General features: G+C 40.7%; 1 protein-coding gene across 1 annotated transcript; it reads right to left on the reverse strand.

The window, feature by feature from the left end:
- Window positions 1-12786: 12786 nt before the first annotated feature.
- On the reverse strand, window positions 12787-17541 carry LOC115193991 (protein FAM45A). Its single transcript, XM_029753195.1, has 10 exons — window positions 17404-17541; window positions 17001-17158; window positions 16074-16270; window positions 15901-15980; window positions 15644-15792; window positions 15358-15469; window positions 14385-14485; window positions 13848-13955; window positions 13557-13651; window positions 12787-13380 (listed from the first exon to the last, which is right to left on the reverse strand). The coding sequence occupies exons 2-10, from the start codon at window positions 17044-17046 to the stop codon at window positions 13213-13215; spliced, it is 1056 nt and encodes a 351-aa protein (XP_029609055.1). The 5' UTR covers window positions 17047-17158; window positions 17404-17541; the 3' UTR covers window positions 12787-13212.
- Window positions 17542-19529: the final 1988 nt, after the last annotated feature.

Consider the following 19529-nt stretch of genomic DNA (forward strand, 5'->3'; position numbering starts at 1 on the left):
TGAAGATGTGGACTGAGACAAGGTGGGAGAGTAAAGTTAAGAGTGTCGAGCCACTGAGGTATCAGGCAGCAGCGGTGAGAGAGTCGCTGATTGAGGTGAGGGATCAAACCAAAGACCCTGTGATGAAGATTGAGGCCCAGTCCTTGTCAGAGGAGGTGGGATCATACCGCTTCAGCATCTGTACAGTGGTGTGGTATGACATCTTGAGCCAGATCCAACATGTGAGCAAGCTGATGCAGTCTCCCAGTATGCATGTGGATGTTGCAGTCAGTCTTCTCAGAAAGACAGAGAGAGGTCTCAGCAACTACAGGGCTTTATGGCTGCACAAACGTCAGCCAAGGATATTTGCGAGGGTATGAATGTAGCGGCCGTTCTACAACAAAAAAGGCTGAGGTCCACAAAGCGACACTTTCATACAAATCACTTGATGAGCCTTTGAGTGATGCCCTGAAGAAGCTGGAGGTGACATTTTTCAATGTCGTTGTTGATGCTGCAACAGCCCTTCAGGAAAGATTTTCCCCATTGGAACATGTGGGAGAGAAGTTTGGAGTGCTGTCAACCTTCCAAAGTCTCTCAAATGAGGAGCTGACAGAACAATGTGAGGCCCTTAGTATGAAATTGCACTATAAAGAACACTCAGACTTGGATGGCAGAGAGCTTGCACAGGAACTGAAGAACTTTCCTGACTTGCCATCGAAGACAATGACCCTGCTTGAGCTGCTGATATTTATACATGAAAGGGAGCTCTCAGAAATGTATCCAAATTTGTGGACTGCTCTCAGAATTTGTCTTACTCTTTCAGTGACCGTAGCTGAAGCAGAGAGGAGCTTTTCGAAGCTGAAGCTCATCAAACCCTACCTCAGGTTCACCATGTCACAGGAACGCCTTAGTGGCCTTGCTGTCATCAGTATTAACCATGCAATTGCTGGGCAGATTTCTTATGACAATGTAATTGATGACTTTGCATCAAGGAAGGCAAGAAAGGTCAGGGTTTAGATGGCAGTTGTACAATTTAGTTTGTGTGTTTCTTGTTTGAAGTGCAATAGTGTAATAATCAGGTTCTCTGCTTTATAAGTGTGTTATTATATTTGTGTATTTGTTTGATATATGATTTGTGCAATTTAGTTTTATTTGTGTGTTTTTTTGTTAGCAATAGGGTAATAGTGTAATAATTCGATTTTCTTTTTTATTTGTATTTATATACTACAATTTGTTTCTATTTGTCTTTGTTACTTATTTTTTATATTTATGAGTCTTATTTTTGTATATATTTTTATATTTATATAATTTTAAATGTTATTTGTTTGTGTTGTTCCAACACAAATGTATGGCTCCGTGGGGTTCCCCCAAGCTAGAACCGCGACTGACTCTGGGCTGTCCTCATGAGAGCCAGTTTCATCAGCGCTTGGTGGTTTTTGCGACTGCACTTCAAGAAACTTTCAAAATTCTTTACATTTTCCTGGATTGACTGATCTTCATGTCTTCAAGTAATGATAGACTGTCATTTCTCTTTGTTTATTTGAGCTGTTCTTGCCATAATATGGACTTGGTCTTTTACCAAATAGGGCTATCTTCTGTATACCACCCCTGGATTGTCACAACACAACTGATTGGCTCAAATACATAAAGAAGGAAAGAAATTCCACAAATTAACTTTTAACAAGGCACACCTGTTAATTGAAATGCATTCCAGGTGATTACATCATAAAGCTGGTTGAGAGAATGCCAAGAGTGTGCAAAGGGTGGCTACTTTGAAGAATATTAAATATAACATATATTTTGATTTGTTTAGCACTTTTTTGGTTACTACATGATTCTATATGTGTTATTTCATTATTTTGATGTCGTCACTATTATTCTACAATGTAGAAAATAGTAAAAATAAAGAAAAAACCTTGAATGAGTAGGTGTGTCCAAACTCTTGACTGGTACCGTAGATGGACATTCATAAAATTCAATTTCATGCAACACTATAGACTACACCTCATTAAGCACAGACCAACGCCTTTTGGACATCTTTTGTTGGTGCAGTTCTGGACTTGATTTCCACATTCACCGACATTGGTTGTTGGTCTGGTCCGGATCAAATCTGAACCAATCATAGACGTCTATGTTAGATTGAGATTTTGTCCTGTCTGGACCAGCCTTGATTTGGCCCAAACATAGAGGTCTATAAATTACTTATTTTCAGCTTGGTTTCGCCTATGGCGGCAGAACGGCAAGGACCGGCCCTGGATACGCTCATAGGGATGGCAATCATACATCTTCCACATGCATTATAATAATGTATTGTATTGTACTTATTTATTGTAAGTGGTCCTGCACGTGGCTCAGTTCATAAGAGCATTGCACTAGCAACACCAGAGTTGTGGGTTCGATAACCACTGGGGTCACATACCAAAATGTGTGGGTTGTTGTGACTTTGGATAAAAGTGTCTGCTACGTAAATGGCATATTACAGTATTACAGTACTGTATTGGCCAATGCAATTTTAGTAAAGATGCCAGCAACTTCATTTTGGATACATGTTCACTGATGCATTTCTTGTTTTGGACTTTCTGGGTTATTTGCGTGTTGGTATTGTAGCATGAGCAGCCCAGCTGTCCAGATGATTTTCAGGTCCGTATTACCAGTTCCCTTCTCAGGTAAGTGCATAGGATTTGAAATACTGTATAAAGTAAGTCTGATCTGGGACATCAGGGTACCGTTACAAAGAATGATCAAAATAGCAATTTTAGATTAAACGTTACAATTTCTGTTCAGAACCTAACATTAACTGACTGTGTGTTATGAACTAGGGATGCACGATATATCGGTGAAGATATCAGAATCGACAATATTAGCTAAAAATGCCAACATCGACATCGGCCCAATGTCTAGTTTAACGCCGATGTGCAAAACTGATGTCAAAGCTGACATGCATACCTATATAACGTAGGTACATGACGTAATGACGCCACGTAAAATGTTGCGCTACATATGCAACACAGCATTCCTAACCTAGCCCACAATGTCTGCTGTGTGGATCGAGCAGTCAACAAGTTGAGCAGTCATTTGAAAGACAACTCAAAGGTGAAATCCATTAACTCCAAGATAATGGAATTCATTGCCCTTGACGATCAACCATTCTTTATCGTGGGTGATGTTGGCTTTCGCCGACTGGTTGAGCACCGGTACACACTACCAAGTGTGCTATTTTTCAGCTGTTGCCCTACCGGAGTTACACAGTAATAGCATCACTGCTATTAGCTTCACGACTGACATTTGGACCAGCGATATCTGCCCCATGAGCATGCTGAGTCTAACAGCACAGTGGGTCGTTGAGGATTTCGTACTGAGGAAAGTCGTATTTCATGCTCATGAATGTGCTGGTTGTCATACCGCTGCTGCCATTTCAATGGCATTTGAGAACATGTTTGAAACTTCGAAACATGAACACACTAGCTAGCTCCATTCGAACAACTGACTCGAGAAATAAGCTCATCAACTGCGCCTGCATCAGACGTGATACCCTCTGTCATGGTAATTATTTTTCCAAGTTTCCTTTTTTGATCTGTAAAGCAGAAGAATAAATGTTGAGTTGCAGTCTGATTGGGTTTTGAAAAATGCACAGTAAATACAGTATTAATGTAATGTATCTAAGTCTTACCATTCTAAGCTGTGGATAGACACTGAAGGACACTGGAATCATCAGGCCCAGGACAATTGCAGTGCTGTCACAGGGGGCTCTGAGGCACCAGCGAACAAGTACTGCGGACTTCAATGTGGAAGCAGGAGCACCAAATCCGGGTGACTTCATTGACTGGGCAACACGAGAAGCAACCTTCTGAAGGCCACAGGATGCAGTTTATGGAATATGCCCAGCTACTTCATACGCTGGGATGATGAATTCAATCATAATTAAAGACATGCTCCAGAACTTTGGCCACTGCTAAGTATTTTTTCAACCTCTTGCTTTGGGCTGGATGTGATAATGTGTAGTTCATACATGCATAATCTATGAACAGATTTACTGTCTTACCTCAAATAGGGCACTACAACCTAGCCTACGATTGAAAGTTTTTAACATAGGTGCACAGGTCGAGAGACAAATTGGATTAATCAAGGTGACAGACAGTGACACATTCAATACACTCTTGCCTGTACTCATAGGTCAAACAGTTGCAAACAAGAGTTTCTATTGGACAAATTCAGGTAGATTTATCCCTGTTTTGTTTGCTTCCTGCTAAGAAATGTTAACAGAATCGGCAGAAATAATACACCCCTGATCACCTGCACACACAGTTCACTTTCATAGCAGCCACATACAAACAACATAATCCCTTTGCTCGTTGTATAATTCCTTCTCGTATCTACGCGCTCTCTTCCTCCTCTCACAACAGCTCTGTGAGCAGGCAAAAAAACCTTTCCAAGCCAAACCTTGATACCAGAACCACTATACACAGCCTACACCATTGTCACCATATTAGCTAACGTCATAGTCAACATAGCTACTAGAACTAATGCATTAGTAAACCCGCTACAATCATGCAGTACAGTGTACAGCAAGCAGTTTAGCAGATACACCAGCCCGCCCCAGTGGCAATACATTTATAAAACCGAAAGCTTACCTTGACTTGGAAGAGTTCAAGTGTTGGAAAGCCTTAGCCAGCTAGCTAACATAGATAGCATTCCTCTCTGTTTGAGCTGGGTGTTTGAGTAGGCTACATTAGCTAGCTGCATTAGCTAGCTAGCTAAGCAAGTGAAAGTGGAAAAAAATACAATGAAATATAGCTAGCTCCCTCTCTCCCTGCTGCTTCTCCTTAATGTTTTTGGAAATGAATTTGTTCAAAACTGTTCAACTATTGTCTTTTTCTCTCTTTGAGTCAACTACTCCCCACATTTTATGCACTGCAGTGCTAGCTAGATGTAGCTTGTGCTTTCAGTACTAGATTCATTATCTGATCCTTTGATTGGGTGGACAACATGTCAGTTCATGCTGCAAGAGCTCTAATAGTTTGGAGGACATCCTCTGGAAGTCATCATAATTACTGTATATGTGTACAGTATGGAAGGGGGTGAGAACCATGAGCCTCCTAGATTTTATTGAAGTCAATGTACCCAGCATAGGATGGAAAATAGCTGTCCCCCGGCTACACCATGGTGCTACCCTAGAAAGTGCTCATGAGGCTACTGTAGACCTTCATTGCGAAACAATGAGTTTGAATCAGTTATTTGGCGATATGGGAATATATGTAGTATAGTTTTATCTAAAAATGATGACTTTAATGTTTCACTATTTATTTATTTGTTAAATTCACTGAGTAGGATAATCCTCCCCTTCCTTCTTCCTCAGTGGAGCCTGATACACAAGTACCGGAGAATCCCTTTAATTACAAATTGATAAAGGACAGAGTCCATGTTCCGGTTCAGTTTAATTTAAAAACTGCAACTTGTACGTGGGTGTAAATAAACAAAGCACTGCAAGTTAATTGTAACCATGAGAATGTGTATAGCAAACAATGTCCTTCCTCGTACAGCATTTCACATGTGATTTGGTTTGCATGTTTTCATATTGCGCTCCATTATTTACTTGTTAAACATTTATAGGAGAAATACCTATTTTTCCCGTATTACAACAACAGTTAGGCTATTTTCAAACAACTCTCCCCCTTCCCCACCCCCACTCCCTTTCTCAACAAGCCTAGAGTCACTCCCCTTTGCATGGCTTTTTGCTCTCCGACGTGATAGAATAGCTGCTTCTCTGGTTTGTATTATGTTGAAAATGCCTATATATTTAACAAAAATAAAGTATTTTTTCTTGTAAAGTTGTATAGTTAATGTATGAACAGAATAATTGGTGGCTGAATACATTTTGGTTTTTGGTATTTCTCCACACATATTACTTTTTTTTAAACCTGATCTAATTTCATCAATTTGCAATAGAAAGTAGTGTTTGAATTGGCTTTGAATGAATCGTAGACCTTGACCATACACATGAAAAATACCTTTAGTTGGGTGTGGAGAGAAATATCACATTCTGCCTTAATGATAATAGGCTATGTGTGCATCTGTTCAGTCAGGAATTCCTGATCAGGGAGCTGAATGATGCAGACAACAGGGAGGTGGTGAGGCTGATGTTTCAGCGAGAGCCAGGGTTGGTTTTTATGTCCTAGAGATTTACTGGCAACTGCAGGGAGATGCCTATAGACAAATTTGTTCTTAACTGACTTGCCTAGTAATAAAGGTAAAATAAAAATAAATAAATTGACAGAGAGAGGAAGTGTTGCAGTCAAACCAAACTTCTGTGTAAGCCAGCTGCCACATTTTGCCCATTACTGCCTAGTCAGCGGTTATTTTCGTTTGCACAGACGGTATAGGGTTGACGTGCTGGCAGTGGCCAATGCAGCAAAGCCTGGAGATGATGCCTGGGAATACCAGCATGCTGCCTACACACAGTTTGTGATGTGGCAGCATGGTGCCCTTGGTGCAGGAAATCGAGTTGTCAACCCCAGTTGCTGTGTTTGGAGAATCAGGGACACTTTCCCTGATCCCCATTCACAGTACACTTGGTTCCACCCTGGGCGCTAGGATTCTCAAAGCGTTTGGCATGATGACATACTAGTGTTATGCCAAAGCGTGTCCGTTGCCAGTCACTTATTGGCATGACATTAGTATGGCGTCATGCCAATTGCTGTGAACAGAACACAACCTCTCCCTCAGTATGCATTCTCCACACACAAACACCTGCCAGGTGCATCTTCAGGACATCAACAACCTTCTTTCTGGGCACACCATGTCATATCAAAGATTTTAAAGGTTTGTTCATTTATTTCTCACACAAAAGTGTGATCACTGCACTTTCTCCCGGCACAACAAAGTTTAAATGGGAAAATGTCTGATTTTATTTATAGATCAGAAAGAGTGCTTGAATAAATAATAATTTTACATTTGATCGTTTGCATATTGTTTTTTTTCTGGATATACAGTTTCAAAAAATCCCACTTTTACACATTTTAGACAATGTTTGTCTATATTGAAAATTGTTTACCATTGACATAAATCTACAGGTGAAATGTCACCCTCAAAACAACAGTTAACACCAATGACTTGTGCCAGGTCTATGTAGGTAATTGAGAATTTACTCCGAGCCTTGCTTTTCAAGGAGACATGGGATGTCCTGTGAAATAAGACATAGGACAGTGAAATAAGACAGAGGCGTGCAATGATTAGGTTATGGTACCGATATTCCAGAGGAGTTTAAACTGGTATATAAAACACATAACTACCCCTGGACAAATGAACTCAATTGCATTCTTAAAGTGGTAATCAGTGAGTCGTCCATGACCACAGGCTCACCCCGCTTCTTGTGTTGTTTATATATACACTATGTATGGTTGTGAGAGAGTGGGAGAGCGCAAAGATGCGTGAGAGAGCGCTTGGGCATGAGGGAGCTACTGTAGAATGTAAACAGCAGGGTAGTCAGCTGCTAGCTAGTTGTAGATAAACAGGTCTGGTAGCAGGGACAATGTTTTTAAGAAATGTCCTACTGAACAAGTATCATCATCATTAGTATTGGATCTGTATCAACTCGACCCGAAAAGAGAAGTGAGAAAAAGAGGTCAGTGTTGAGTTTCATTACAAATGAAATAAGAGGTGTGTCCTGGGGGGGTCACAGACGACTCACTAATTCCAGCTTTAATGAGTTGAGATGCAATGCGAACATGATAAAACGCAAGTTAACCCTTAGCTACCAAGAACAATGGTCAACTGATAAATGGCTAAAACAGAAACTCAGAATATAACCAGATCAAAACACCTTTGATCCAGAATCTTGTGTCACTTGTCACCTAACAAGAAATAAAAGATGTGTGTGTCAGCCCAGACATAATACACACCCCTAGAGGCAGGTAGAGCCCCATGAACACAGGGATGGGAAGATTAGAGGAGGGTATATTTTAATAGAGCTACGGGTGACAGGTGATCCAGGTAAGATGTAGCAGCATAGGTGGCTCAATGGATCTAGCTGTGTAAAGACCTCTATAGATTTAATCTGAACTAACTGATTCGTTTGCAAATTGTGATGTCACTTTTTGCGAAGAGCCTTTTAGGAGGAGCTCCTTGGCAAATTGATTGGGGTGATCATGTGATGACGGCGGGCCTTTAACGAAGTAATGTACTCTCCAAAGTAAGGCCATGTTTACAGAGTAAAGTAAACCTATGAAAATGGTCTGGCACCGTAGGCCCTCTGTACTGCATTATATCAATGCTAATTTCATCTAATTCCTTCCCTATGCCAGGCAGCCATAGAGCTTAAACTGTCCATGTGTATGTTCCTGTCATCAGGTTGTGTGTGTGTGTGTGTGTGGCCTGGTACATGGAGAAAGTGCTGCATCAGTTTTTGGGTTGGGACTGTGAGGCAGACAGGGAGGTCTCCCCCTAGTTGCTTGATAGTGGAGACTTTAGAGAGGTCCAGCAGCAAGGGTCTTGGTCCATCAGGGCCTTTACTGTTAATCTAGAGATGTATTCCAACAGAAAAGTCTGAAAAAATATTATTGTTACTATGAGGGGCAAATAATTATGTAGTGCAAAACTAAATGAAACCGCTTCTTTCAAATTCTGTCATTGTAATGTACTTGGTGTAAAAGGGTTTGTATGTACACTACCGTTCAAAAGTTTGGGGTCACTTAGAAATGTCCTTGTTTTTTAAAGAAAAGCACTTTAAAAAAGAAATTCCATAAAAATAACATCAAATTGATCAGAAATACAGTGTAGACATTGTTAATGTTGTAAATGACTATTGTATCTGGAAACGGCTGATTTTTAATGTAATATCTACATAGGCATACAGAGGCCATTATCAGCAACCATCACTCATGTGTTCCAATGGCACGTTGTGTTAGCTAATCCAATTTTATCATTTTAAAAGGCTAATTTATCATTAGAAAACCCTTTTGCAATTATGTTAGCACAGCTGAAAACTGTTGTGCTGATTAAAGAAGCAATAAAACTAGCCTTCTTTAGACTAGTTGAATATCTGAAGCATCAGCATTTGTTGGTTCAATTACAGGCTCAAAATGGCCAGAAACAAAGACCTTTCTTCTGAAACTCGTCAGTCTATTCTTGTTCTGAGAAATGAAGGCTATTCCATGCGAGAAATGGCCAAGAAACTGAAGATCTCGTACAACGCTGTGTCCTACTCTCTTCACAGAACAACGCAAACTGGCTCTAACCAGAATAGAAAGAGGAGCAGGAGGCCCCGGTGCACAACTGAGCAAGAGGACAAGTACATTAGAGTGTCTAGTTTGAGAAACAGACACCTCACAAGTCCTCAACTGGCAGCTTCATTAAATAGTACCCGCAAAACATCAGTCTCAACGTCAATAGTGAGGAGGCGACTCCGGGAGTTCCTCTGTCCACTCTCTGTGTTCTTTTGCCCATCTTAATCTTTTCTTTTTATTGGCCAGTCTGAGATATGGCTTTTTCTTTGCAACTCTGCCTAGAAGCCCCCCTAGGGGGGAGGGAAACCCAACTCTAGGGGGGAGGGAAAGAATGAGGAATGTGGAGGTTTAGTGTACCTATACCGTGGAATTATAAAAAGACAACTATTCATTGACTGCATAAGTATCATCTCCTACAGGCTTTGTTGTAACTCACTCTGAGGTCTGATGAATTTCTACCTGATATTCCTGCCTTCTATTTTTTACTTACCTACGCCTCTTCTCACTTGTGATTGCACAAGTTCCTCAGTTGTTGGTGGAGGAATGGGGGGTAGGATATTATTTCTTTATTGAAGACTCATCTCTTCAGTAGGTCCTATGATTGAGTGTAGTCTGGCCCAGGGGTGTGAAGGCGAATGGAAAGGTACTGGAGCGACGAACCTCCCTTGCTGTCTCTGCCTGGCTGGTTCCCCTCTCTCCACTGGGATTCTCTGCCTCTAACCCTATTATGGGGGCTGAGTCACTGGCTTACTGGTGCTCTTCTATGCCGTCCCTAGGAGAGGTGCATCACTTGAGTGGGTTGAGTCACTGATGTGATCTTCCTGTCCGGGTTGGCGCCCCCCTCGGGTTCGTGCCGTGGGGGAGATCTTCGTGGGCCATACTCAGCCTTGTCTCAGGGTAGTAAGTTGGTGGTTTGAAGATATCCCTCTAGTGGTGTGGGGGCTCTGCTTTGGCAAAGTGGGTAGGGTTATATCCTGCCTGGTTGGCCCTGTCCGGGGGTATTGTCGGACAGGGTCACAGTGTCTCCCGACCCCCCCTGTCTTAGCCTCCAGTATTTATGCTGCAATAGTTTGTGTCGGGGGTCTCTCTCTCTCTATCAGCCCTAGGACCATGCCTCAGGACTACCTGCCCTGATGACTCCTTGCTGTCCCTAGTCCACCTGGTCATGCTGCTGCTCCAGTTTTAACTGTTCTGCCTGCGGCTATGGAACCCTGACCTGTTCACCGGACGTGCTACCTTGTCCCGGACCTGCTGTTTTCCACTCTCTTTCTGAGCCAACAACCTGTGCCAGCAACCTGTGCACAGCATCCAGTCTAAGCTATCAATTGCTTTTTCTCTCAGGAGTGCGGCATGAGCCCACTAGTAGTGAGCATAGAGAGAGATCCCGTCCAAACATCTCTCATGGTTCTAGTGTACTGGTCGGAAAATGGACAAGACATAATGGACTGTAAAGGATGGTGGCAGCTCAGGTGAGAAATTCGTCTGCTTGGGAATATCTGATTATTCCCCCGATATTGAAATTGGAACATTATCAAGGGCCATCTACATTGAAGATGTGCCATTGGTAGGACGAACTGAAATACTATCTGAAGAAGAAAATGAAGAAACGCAAGAAGAATGAAATGCCGGGGAGGGGGTGGTCAACCTTGCCCGTAATTGATTTAGGCTTGTCCAAAATTGTTTAGTTGGGGAATCAGGTTGAATGTGGAGGTCTGCACACTGCAAAATTCATAGTAATTTAGACAAAAAATGCATTGAGATACCAATGTGTCATTAACATGCCACTCGCAACAAAAGCTGCATCTGAAATTTCAATGCCAGAATCCAAAAATGAAAGTGTCTGTGGTTTTATGAAGCGTAAGTGTAACTGTATCATTCTACTGCAACGGTTTTACAAGTAAGGGCTATGGAATTACGATCAGTTACTAGTTGGATTGTACAACCCAGAATGAAGGGTTTGAAAGTGTCTGTGGTTATGCATTGATTTTGTTTTCTGATTATGTATTTTGATAGAAGCTCCTTTGATAGAAGCTATAATCTGATGCTTACCTTAAAATATAGTGATAATTATATCATAGTGATAAAAGCAGGGAATGTGAGGGAAAATGTTGTCTGAAGAGATAGCATTGAATTGTACACAGCATCTCCTTTCCCTCTATCTTGGTTCATGCAGGTGACTGTGACCTCCTCCTCAGACCAATTGGCAGTACGCCCAGGACATTGTTCTGGGAATCAAAAGGGATATCTCAGTTTCAAGGTCTCAGCTTGGAGAGAAGCCACCTCGTGAGGTATTGGTCGATCACATACAGGAACCAAATGTTAATGAATTAATTATGAATAATGTAAATCATGCAAATATAACTTGTCTGTGTAAGCAGTATATAAGAGAATGGGACTGCCCCGACCGACATGTGCTATGGTGCATTAAGTTTGTTGGAACCTCTCCAGCTTGCTGATAATAAAGAATTATTCATTTAATATTGACTTCAGCTGCCCCTGGTGGTAATTTCCACGACACCAAGATAATCCATCCACCAGACAGGTGTGGCATATATCAAGAAGCTGACAAAACAGCATGATCATTACACAGGTGAACCTTCTGCTGGGGACAATAAAAGACCACTCTAAAATGTGCAGATTTGTCACACAACACAATGCCACAGATGTCTCAAGTTGAGGGAGCGTGCAATTGGCATGCTGACTGCTGGATTGTCCACCAAAGCTGTTGCCAGAGAATTGAATGTTCATTTCTCTATCCTAAGCCGCCGCCTACGTTGTTTTATAGAATTTTGAAGTACATCCAAACGGCCTCGCAACCGCAGATTACGTGTATGGTGTCATTTATTTTTTTACTTAGAAACTGCACTGTTGGTTAGAGCCTGTAAGTAAGAATTTCACTGTAAGGTCTACACCTGTTGTATTTGGCGCACGTGACAAATGCATTTTGATTTGGGTAATCAGTTTGCTGATGTCAACCCGTTAACAAAGTGTCCCATGGTGGTGGTATAGTATGGGCAGGCATAAGCTATGGACAATGAACACAATTTAATTTTATCGATGATCATTTGAATGCAGAGATACCGTGACGAGATTCCGAGGCCCATTGTCGTGCCGTTCGTCCGCCGCCATCGCCTCATGTTTCAACATGATAATGCACGGCCCCATGACGCAAGGATCTGTACACAATTCCTGGAGACTGAAAATTTCCCTGTTCTTCCATGGCCTCCATACTCACCAGGCATGTCATCCATTGAGCATGTTTGGGAGGCTCTGGATCGGAGTGTACAACAGACAATGTGTTCCAGTTCACGCCAATATTCATCAACTTTCACAGCCAGTGAAGAGGAGTGGGACAACATTCCACAGGCCATAACCAGAAGCCTGATCAACTCTACGTGAAGGAGATGTGCCGTGCTGCAAATGGTGGACACAAGATACTGACTGGTTTTCTGATCCACGCCCCTACCCTTTTTTTAAAGGTATCTCTGCCCAACAGTATTCCCAGTCATATGAAATCCATAGATTAAGGCCTAATGAATTTATTTCAACTGACTGACTTCCTTACATGAACTGTAACTTAATAAAATCTTTGAAATTGTTACATTTATTGTACATTTTTGTTCAGTATACATATTTCACAAAGATATCTTTCTTTAATTCTGAAATATAGCATGCTAAATCAAGGTTCTTGAAAACTCTAATTAATCTGTTAACAGTCTTAAGATAAACTATTGAATTGCTGAACTATGGAATGCTATGTAAATGGCGTTATTATATTATTGTCAAAACAAGACAATGTCTGTATATCTCATGTGTCTGTGACATTGTGAAACGTAGGCTTTGTTAGTATTGTTAAGAGTCAGGAATGCAATTGTGTGCGATACCTAACACCTGAGTTCTTCCCATTCTCCTTAACATGCCACTGTATGTATAATTACATAGATGAATGCCTATGCTAATATTCAGTGTCCTCACACCGCATGGCATGTTACATGATGTAGGAGATCAAGGGTCATATCTTGAGGAGCTGCTCAGCAGCTGCCAAGTGGAACAGGAAGTTCTCCGTAGCAGGCGGGAAGTGGCGCTGCTTTAAGGTCTCCAGGGTGATTTTAGAGTTCTCACATTCCTCGGCTAATGACGCCAAGTTAGCAAGGATCTCCCTCGTCTTTATGGAAATGTCCTGAAAACATCATAGCAAACAGACAGCTTTTTTCATGATTGTGCTAAATACCAGGATACTTATAATAACATATTTACTGTATAAACACTGTTCATCTTTGAAAATACATACCTCACACCTTCTCTGATCACTGAAGAATGAATGGTAAGGATGTCATGTGTACTTTCAACTCTCACCTTGATAATCTGCCCATCTGTTCTATCAGCATTCTCTGCAGACTGGACAATGACGAGCCCAATGTCTTTGTGCAGCTTTCCCATAGACATGGCCTCTTTGGTGTATAAATTAGATAGGAGAGAGGTCATATTGTTTAAAAAATGGTGGATGCTTGCATTGGGATAATGAGGGAGGACTAGGTAGCAAGGTTTCTCTACATTCCGTTACATTTTTTAGATACAGAGCATTCTTCACTTTGAACAGACTGTAAAAGACAGTAATAGGAAGGAGATTAGAATTGAGACACCCACCTTTGGCACTCTGGGATATAGTAATCTCACTATCTGGGAGGTTCACATATACGTCAAACAAATCCGATCTGTTGCTCACTTCTGGATCAACAAATCCTGCGACGTATCCTGCAGAGACAGTGAGCATATGGGTGAATCAACTATTCATTTCTTCACCATAAGGCTTTTCAGGGACAGTGCAGATGGGGGTACTCACAGAACAGGCAAGTAAATAAATGTACTGCAAGTCAATTATTGCATGAGTCTTCCTGTGTGTGTGTGTGTGTGTGTGTGTGTGTGTGTGTGTGTGTGTGTGTGTGTGTGTGTGTGTGTAGAACTGACTGTTGGGAGACAATGGGAATCTGAGTTGTGTTCATTAGGACACGCTAAGGAAAACATTTAAAACATTTTGCAAGAGAAAATTAACATTCTATTGGGACAGGTCAAGGAAGTCCCTGACTGTTACTGTCCATGTTCTTCTCTTTGGTGTTTAATGAACACGATCCAAGTCTGAATCAGTTTGCTTTAATGTGGATCTAATGAACCAGATATCCTCACCAGTGCACGTCCTGAGATTCTCGAGCTCACTGTCAGTCAGGTGGACATAAGGGTGCAAAATGGACCAGTCTTTCCTGTGCCACGTCAGAGCTGGAAGAGCTCTAGGAGGGAAAAATACAATAAAATCATACATTTGATATAAAGATTATAATGTTCTCTCAAAAACATAAATTGTAATCCACTTGAACAATGAAGTCCATGAACAGTCAAAGGTCTGGGCCCAGTTTCCTAAAATCATCTTAAGGCTAAGTTCATCGTTAGAACCTTCGTAGGACCATTGTTAAATCTCAGAGCTGTTTACCAAAACCATCGATACTAAAGTTGCACTTGAAAAGGCTTGCTACTTAACAACTGCCTCAGACCACTAGTAGAACAGCTAAGTGCATCGTTAGATGCTTTTTTGCCCTTCCGCATCAAGATGTTTATCTGTCTTTCTGTAATTGCTGATAACTTTAGACCGATTGTGACTACAAATAGATAGTTGCCAATGTCTTTCCAACTGATACAAACAAGCGAAGGATATAAGATGCTTCAAATAAAAACAGAGATGACTGTATTAAAAGAAACACAGTATAGGCACTATATATTTCAATGATATTGAAATACATTTCTTGTTAATTCAATTGAGTTTTATTCAGCTATTTGTATGCTACTGTCTTATTTTTGCCTACATGTGCACAAATGATGTGTCAAATCTTAATTTAGTGCATGTAGGATAAGCATTAGAATAAGCCGCCTCAATATTTGTAGCCATAGGTGATAATATCTCATAGGAGCTGATCTGTCATCAGTATTGTGGAATAATTCTAATGTTAAGGTAAGATTTGAAAGGGAGAAAGCTGATCCGAAAGCAGCGGTTTCTTTCTACCACATCACTTAGCGAACTCTCTGCGCGGTGGTGGTGTTTTGGGAAACGCATGTTACATCTTCACCCGCATTTTCTTCTGTGCATTTTCTCTATTGCCTTAGTCACCTTGTGAACTCCAACAGTGCTTCAACCTGAGGGTGATGGACCACAATCCTCTTCTTTAGCATAAGGGCTGTGTACAGGATGATGGTCTCCATCCCAAACTGGGACACCACATCTGAAACAGTAATCACAAGATAGTCTACCTAATCCTGGTAATCAAATGGGATCAGCTTCTTCATGGAAATGCTTCTTTGCATACCGATAAGGAAACTGGACAGTGTCAAGCACCTTGCATGAACAATCATGTCCTTATACTGTAATAAGTGTTTTATATTTGTACATGTTTAACCTTTCACTGAGCCTGCTAAGTAGGCCTTCCTGACATCGTAGTCCTTGATGAGAAAGGAGCCATTCTCGTCACTCTGGCAGATGCCTTTGGTGAGGACTGCGATGTAACCCTCCATCATTTTCACAGGGCTCCCATGTTTGATGTACATCCTGAATGATAAAACACACATGAAGAAATTAATGAAGAAATATGTTTTGGGGAAGTATTAAATAAGCAGACATTTAGCCATGGGGATGCATTAGCGTAGTATGCTGTACCTGCATAGTACTCGACTGAATGCTGCATACTTCTCAGGGTTGAAGTCCTTTGCTGTGACAACTATTGAAAAATGTGTGACCTAAAAAGAGAGAAATACGAGCAATATGATTTATCATTAGACCTACAAGTTAAAATTATTTCAATGAATGAAGAATTTCAAAACTAACTGTACCTTCTTTAGGGCGGTGGGTTCCTGCACCTCAACAGTGGATATGTAGTACCAGGTACGGCAGAACTGGCCAAACACAAAAGTGTGCAAGCCTCGGCTGTCCTGTCTGAGACAGCACTTACTGAGCAGGACCTCCCGGAGCTCAGCACTGACTGAAGGATAGCACCACACCCACAAGGTGTCTGCATTCACATCTTTCTCTGTGTGGGGAAGAATATGAGAATACTGTGTCATATTACTTTCACAACTCATTAGTATCAATATTACCAGATCTTTAACTAAATTAATCTGTTCTCACACTTACAGGAAGTAAAATCAAAGATGGTAAAATACTTCATCACATTGATATCACAGATAGAACAATGAGACAGATATTTCACTGGATGTATAAATATGAAGCATCTTGCTGGCGTTTCCACTCACTACCAAATATGGTAGTGAGAGGAAGCCAACTGGCGGGAGAAGATGGAACGAGATGGATTTTGGCCAACATTCTGCAAATCTTATCAATTTAACATTTTATCTCAATACAGTTCTGTTCCCAAAACTAGAATCTGTTATGAACAGAACAGACTAAGTTTTGTAGACTCACCCATTGCCAAAGTTTCTAAAAATGTAGTTCTTTAAAATGAATTGTAAAGACGAATTGAGTTATTGCATACACACAGTTCACAGCGTAGGCGTTCCCTAACGGAAATATGCTAGAACGCGCCAATAGGATCTCGCTAACTCGTTCTTGGTTCCACACACTATGGTTAATTTGCTCCCATTGGAAACGACAGACTGTGGTCTATCTTGGGTTAGTTAAACAAATCTTTGTTGATCTCACGTGATGCCAGTCAAAGCCAAACAGGAGCAAACCTGGCACGCATCAATCAAAAAAGCAGGGTAAAAATAATTAGAAAAGGGGAAGGATATGTCTTTCCTTACCAATTAATCCAACGCTTAACATGAGCTGAGTTTCTGGTGCCGCCATATCCCATCACAATTCTGTTGTACTGTGGGAGTTGACAATTAGGGACTCATGACAGCTTGTCTTGGGCAAGGAAGTACTTTCACCAAACGAACAGCTAGCTAGCTGTTCCTGACTGTTTGGAGATAGGATGAGCAAGAAAGAAGAGTAAACGCTATGATAAAACATGTTCATTAGCTCTAGCAGGTTAGAGGTTATACCGACATCAACAAATTAGCCACAATGAATGATTAGCTACAAGTAGTTCGACAGTGATAACGTTTGATTTGAGAAGCAATGCAGTTTGATGATAACAGTCTTAGGCTTCTAGCTAGCTACGGTATAGGACACACAAAGTTGATGAAAGTACAGTTACTGTACCCTGTGTCTGGTCCAGATCTGCGATTATTATCGTGTGGATTTAGCGAATCTACAAAATGTATAAATGATTAGCTAACATTGATGCTTTCAAAACACACAAGCATTGTGAACCTATCGCAATTGAGGTCATGTGATCATACGGACAATTTTCTAAATAAAAGTCCCTGAAAAACTGTTACAGGACGTTTTTCTGATTTAAAAATCACAAAACGTACAGTTAAAAGTTACTCAAACATTTGAAAATTAACAAAGATTTACTGTATTATTATTCTTAACTGTAGCCTAATGATAACGCTTTTCGTTATAGTGCCCTGTAAAAAACAATACCAACACTGTTGCTGGAAGTATTAGTGGTTTTCTAACTACTGTCAACTCGTAACAGAACAGGATTTAAACATGTTTTGAAGAGAACATTTTCACATTGGCCCCGTCCAGGGATAACTTTGGACGGGGCCACAGTGTTTGCACTGTACAAGGCCAAGAGGATAGCGGTGAACCACATGACAGTGTCTGCCTTCCAGCAGAGACCCCAGACTGTGTTTTTGTGTGAGGAGGATGCAGCCATGGAACTGAGGGTTTAAACTGTCAAGTACTTCCAAGGCGAGCCCAATTTTACCAAATGGTCTGTGCTATCTGGGATCCTTGGGAAGTCCTTACCCCATTGAAGTTGACATTTTCAATGGTTAACACAAGGGTTGGGGTAGGGTAAGGGTTAGAGTTTAGGGTAGGGATGTCCCAAGAATGCCGGATAGCATTGAACCATACCAAATAACTTAATCCCAATGTTTATTTCATGATTGTGCCGATTGCATGGCTTTTTTCGTATGAACAAAATCTATTCAGTGTTTTGTGTTAATTTTGGCTTGGGATTTTTTTTATTTTATTCAAAACTAAAATGTGAATAAAATGAAAATCTAACTCACTTGACCTATTGTTATTTCCCCTCTAGGAAACCTGCAATGACATAGATGCATGACCTGCCTGGAAATGAGCAGCATGGAGAACAGTGTCATCTAGTGAAATTAAAATTAAACTATTATTACAGATAATTTAAATGAAAAATATTGAACTTTCAATCATTAATTCGTTTTCAACTCATGTATATTGGAAGACTGTAAAATCAATTTGTTTAATACACATTTCGATGTCCCATTATTAAAATAATTACATGTACTGATTACATGTTTTATTTCATGTACTTACAAATAACCACTAGCACTCAACAATAAGACTTAATACCTCCTACAATATCATGAAAAGAGGAGGGTAGGAACAATGAAACAGACTAAGGCATCTTGATACAGCCAAATATAGTACCATTTGTGAGTGTTCAAGTAAACGGAGGACCTCTATTTTGAAGCTTTTCGCGCGATTTGGACCCGTTAATGACGCTTATTTTTTCATCCGTACTCCAGGACGACCCACGTGACCATAATGAAACGGTTGTCGCTGGCTTCCATATGCCGCGTTCAAAACAATTGTAAAATCTTAAATATTCGACTTTAGTGCATTCAAGACAACTGGGAACTTGAAAAAACGAGCTCCGACTGGGAAAATTTGTTTTGAACTGTCATCCAACTCGGAATTCCAACTCGGGCCTCTTTCTAGACATGAAGATCACTGACGTCATGATTTGACCTCGTATTTTTCCGAGCTTGGTGCGTTGTCTTCTACAATTCATCTCCTGAAAAATGTATTTTAAACCTAACCCTAACCACACGGCTAACTTTATGCCTAACCCAATGCTTAATTTAAGAACAAAAGGCTCATTTAGGTTTTCAGGAATTTTTACAGTATAGCCTATGTTGACTTTGTGGCTATGGAATATGATGCTGCAATTTGATGCCCTATGCAGGTGTCGCTCCACCATTTTCTGGTTGCTACAATTATAATAGTTTGCCTAATTTCAGTTTATGTGACAAAACAAGCAAGTATAGTGGAAAGAATCCTAATACCAACTAAACCGCTGTGAAATATATATTTTCCATGAGAAAAAATATTGTATTTTCAGCTGTTTGAAGCAGGTGTACTAAGCCTAACGTAAAATACAAAGACGAAATTTAAGAACGCATAGAAATTGCACACATAGCACATATCTACTGCTTCTGAGACTTGCTTTCAATGAG

This window comes from Salmo trutta, chromosome 5 (assembly GCF_901001165.1).
Source record: "Salmo trutta chromosome 5, fSalTru1.1, whole genome shotgun sequence".
In the NCBI taxonomy this organism is placed as follows: domain Eukaryota; kingdom Metazoa; phylum Chordata; class Actinopteri; order Salmoniformes; family Salmonidae; genus Salmo; species Salmo trutta.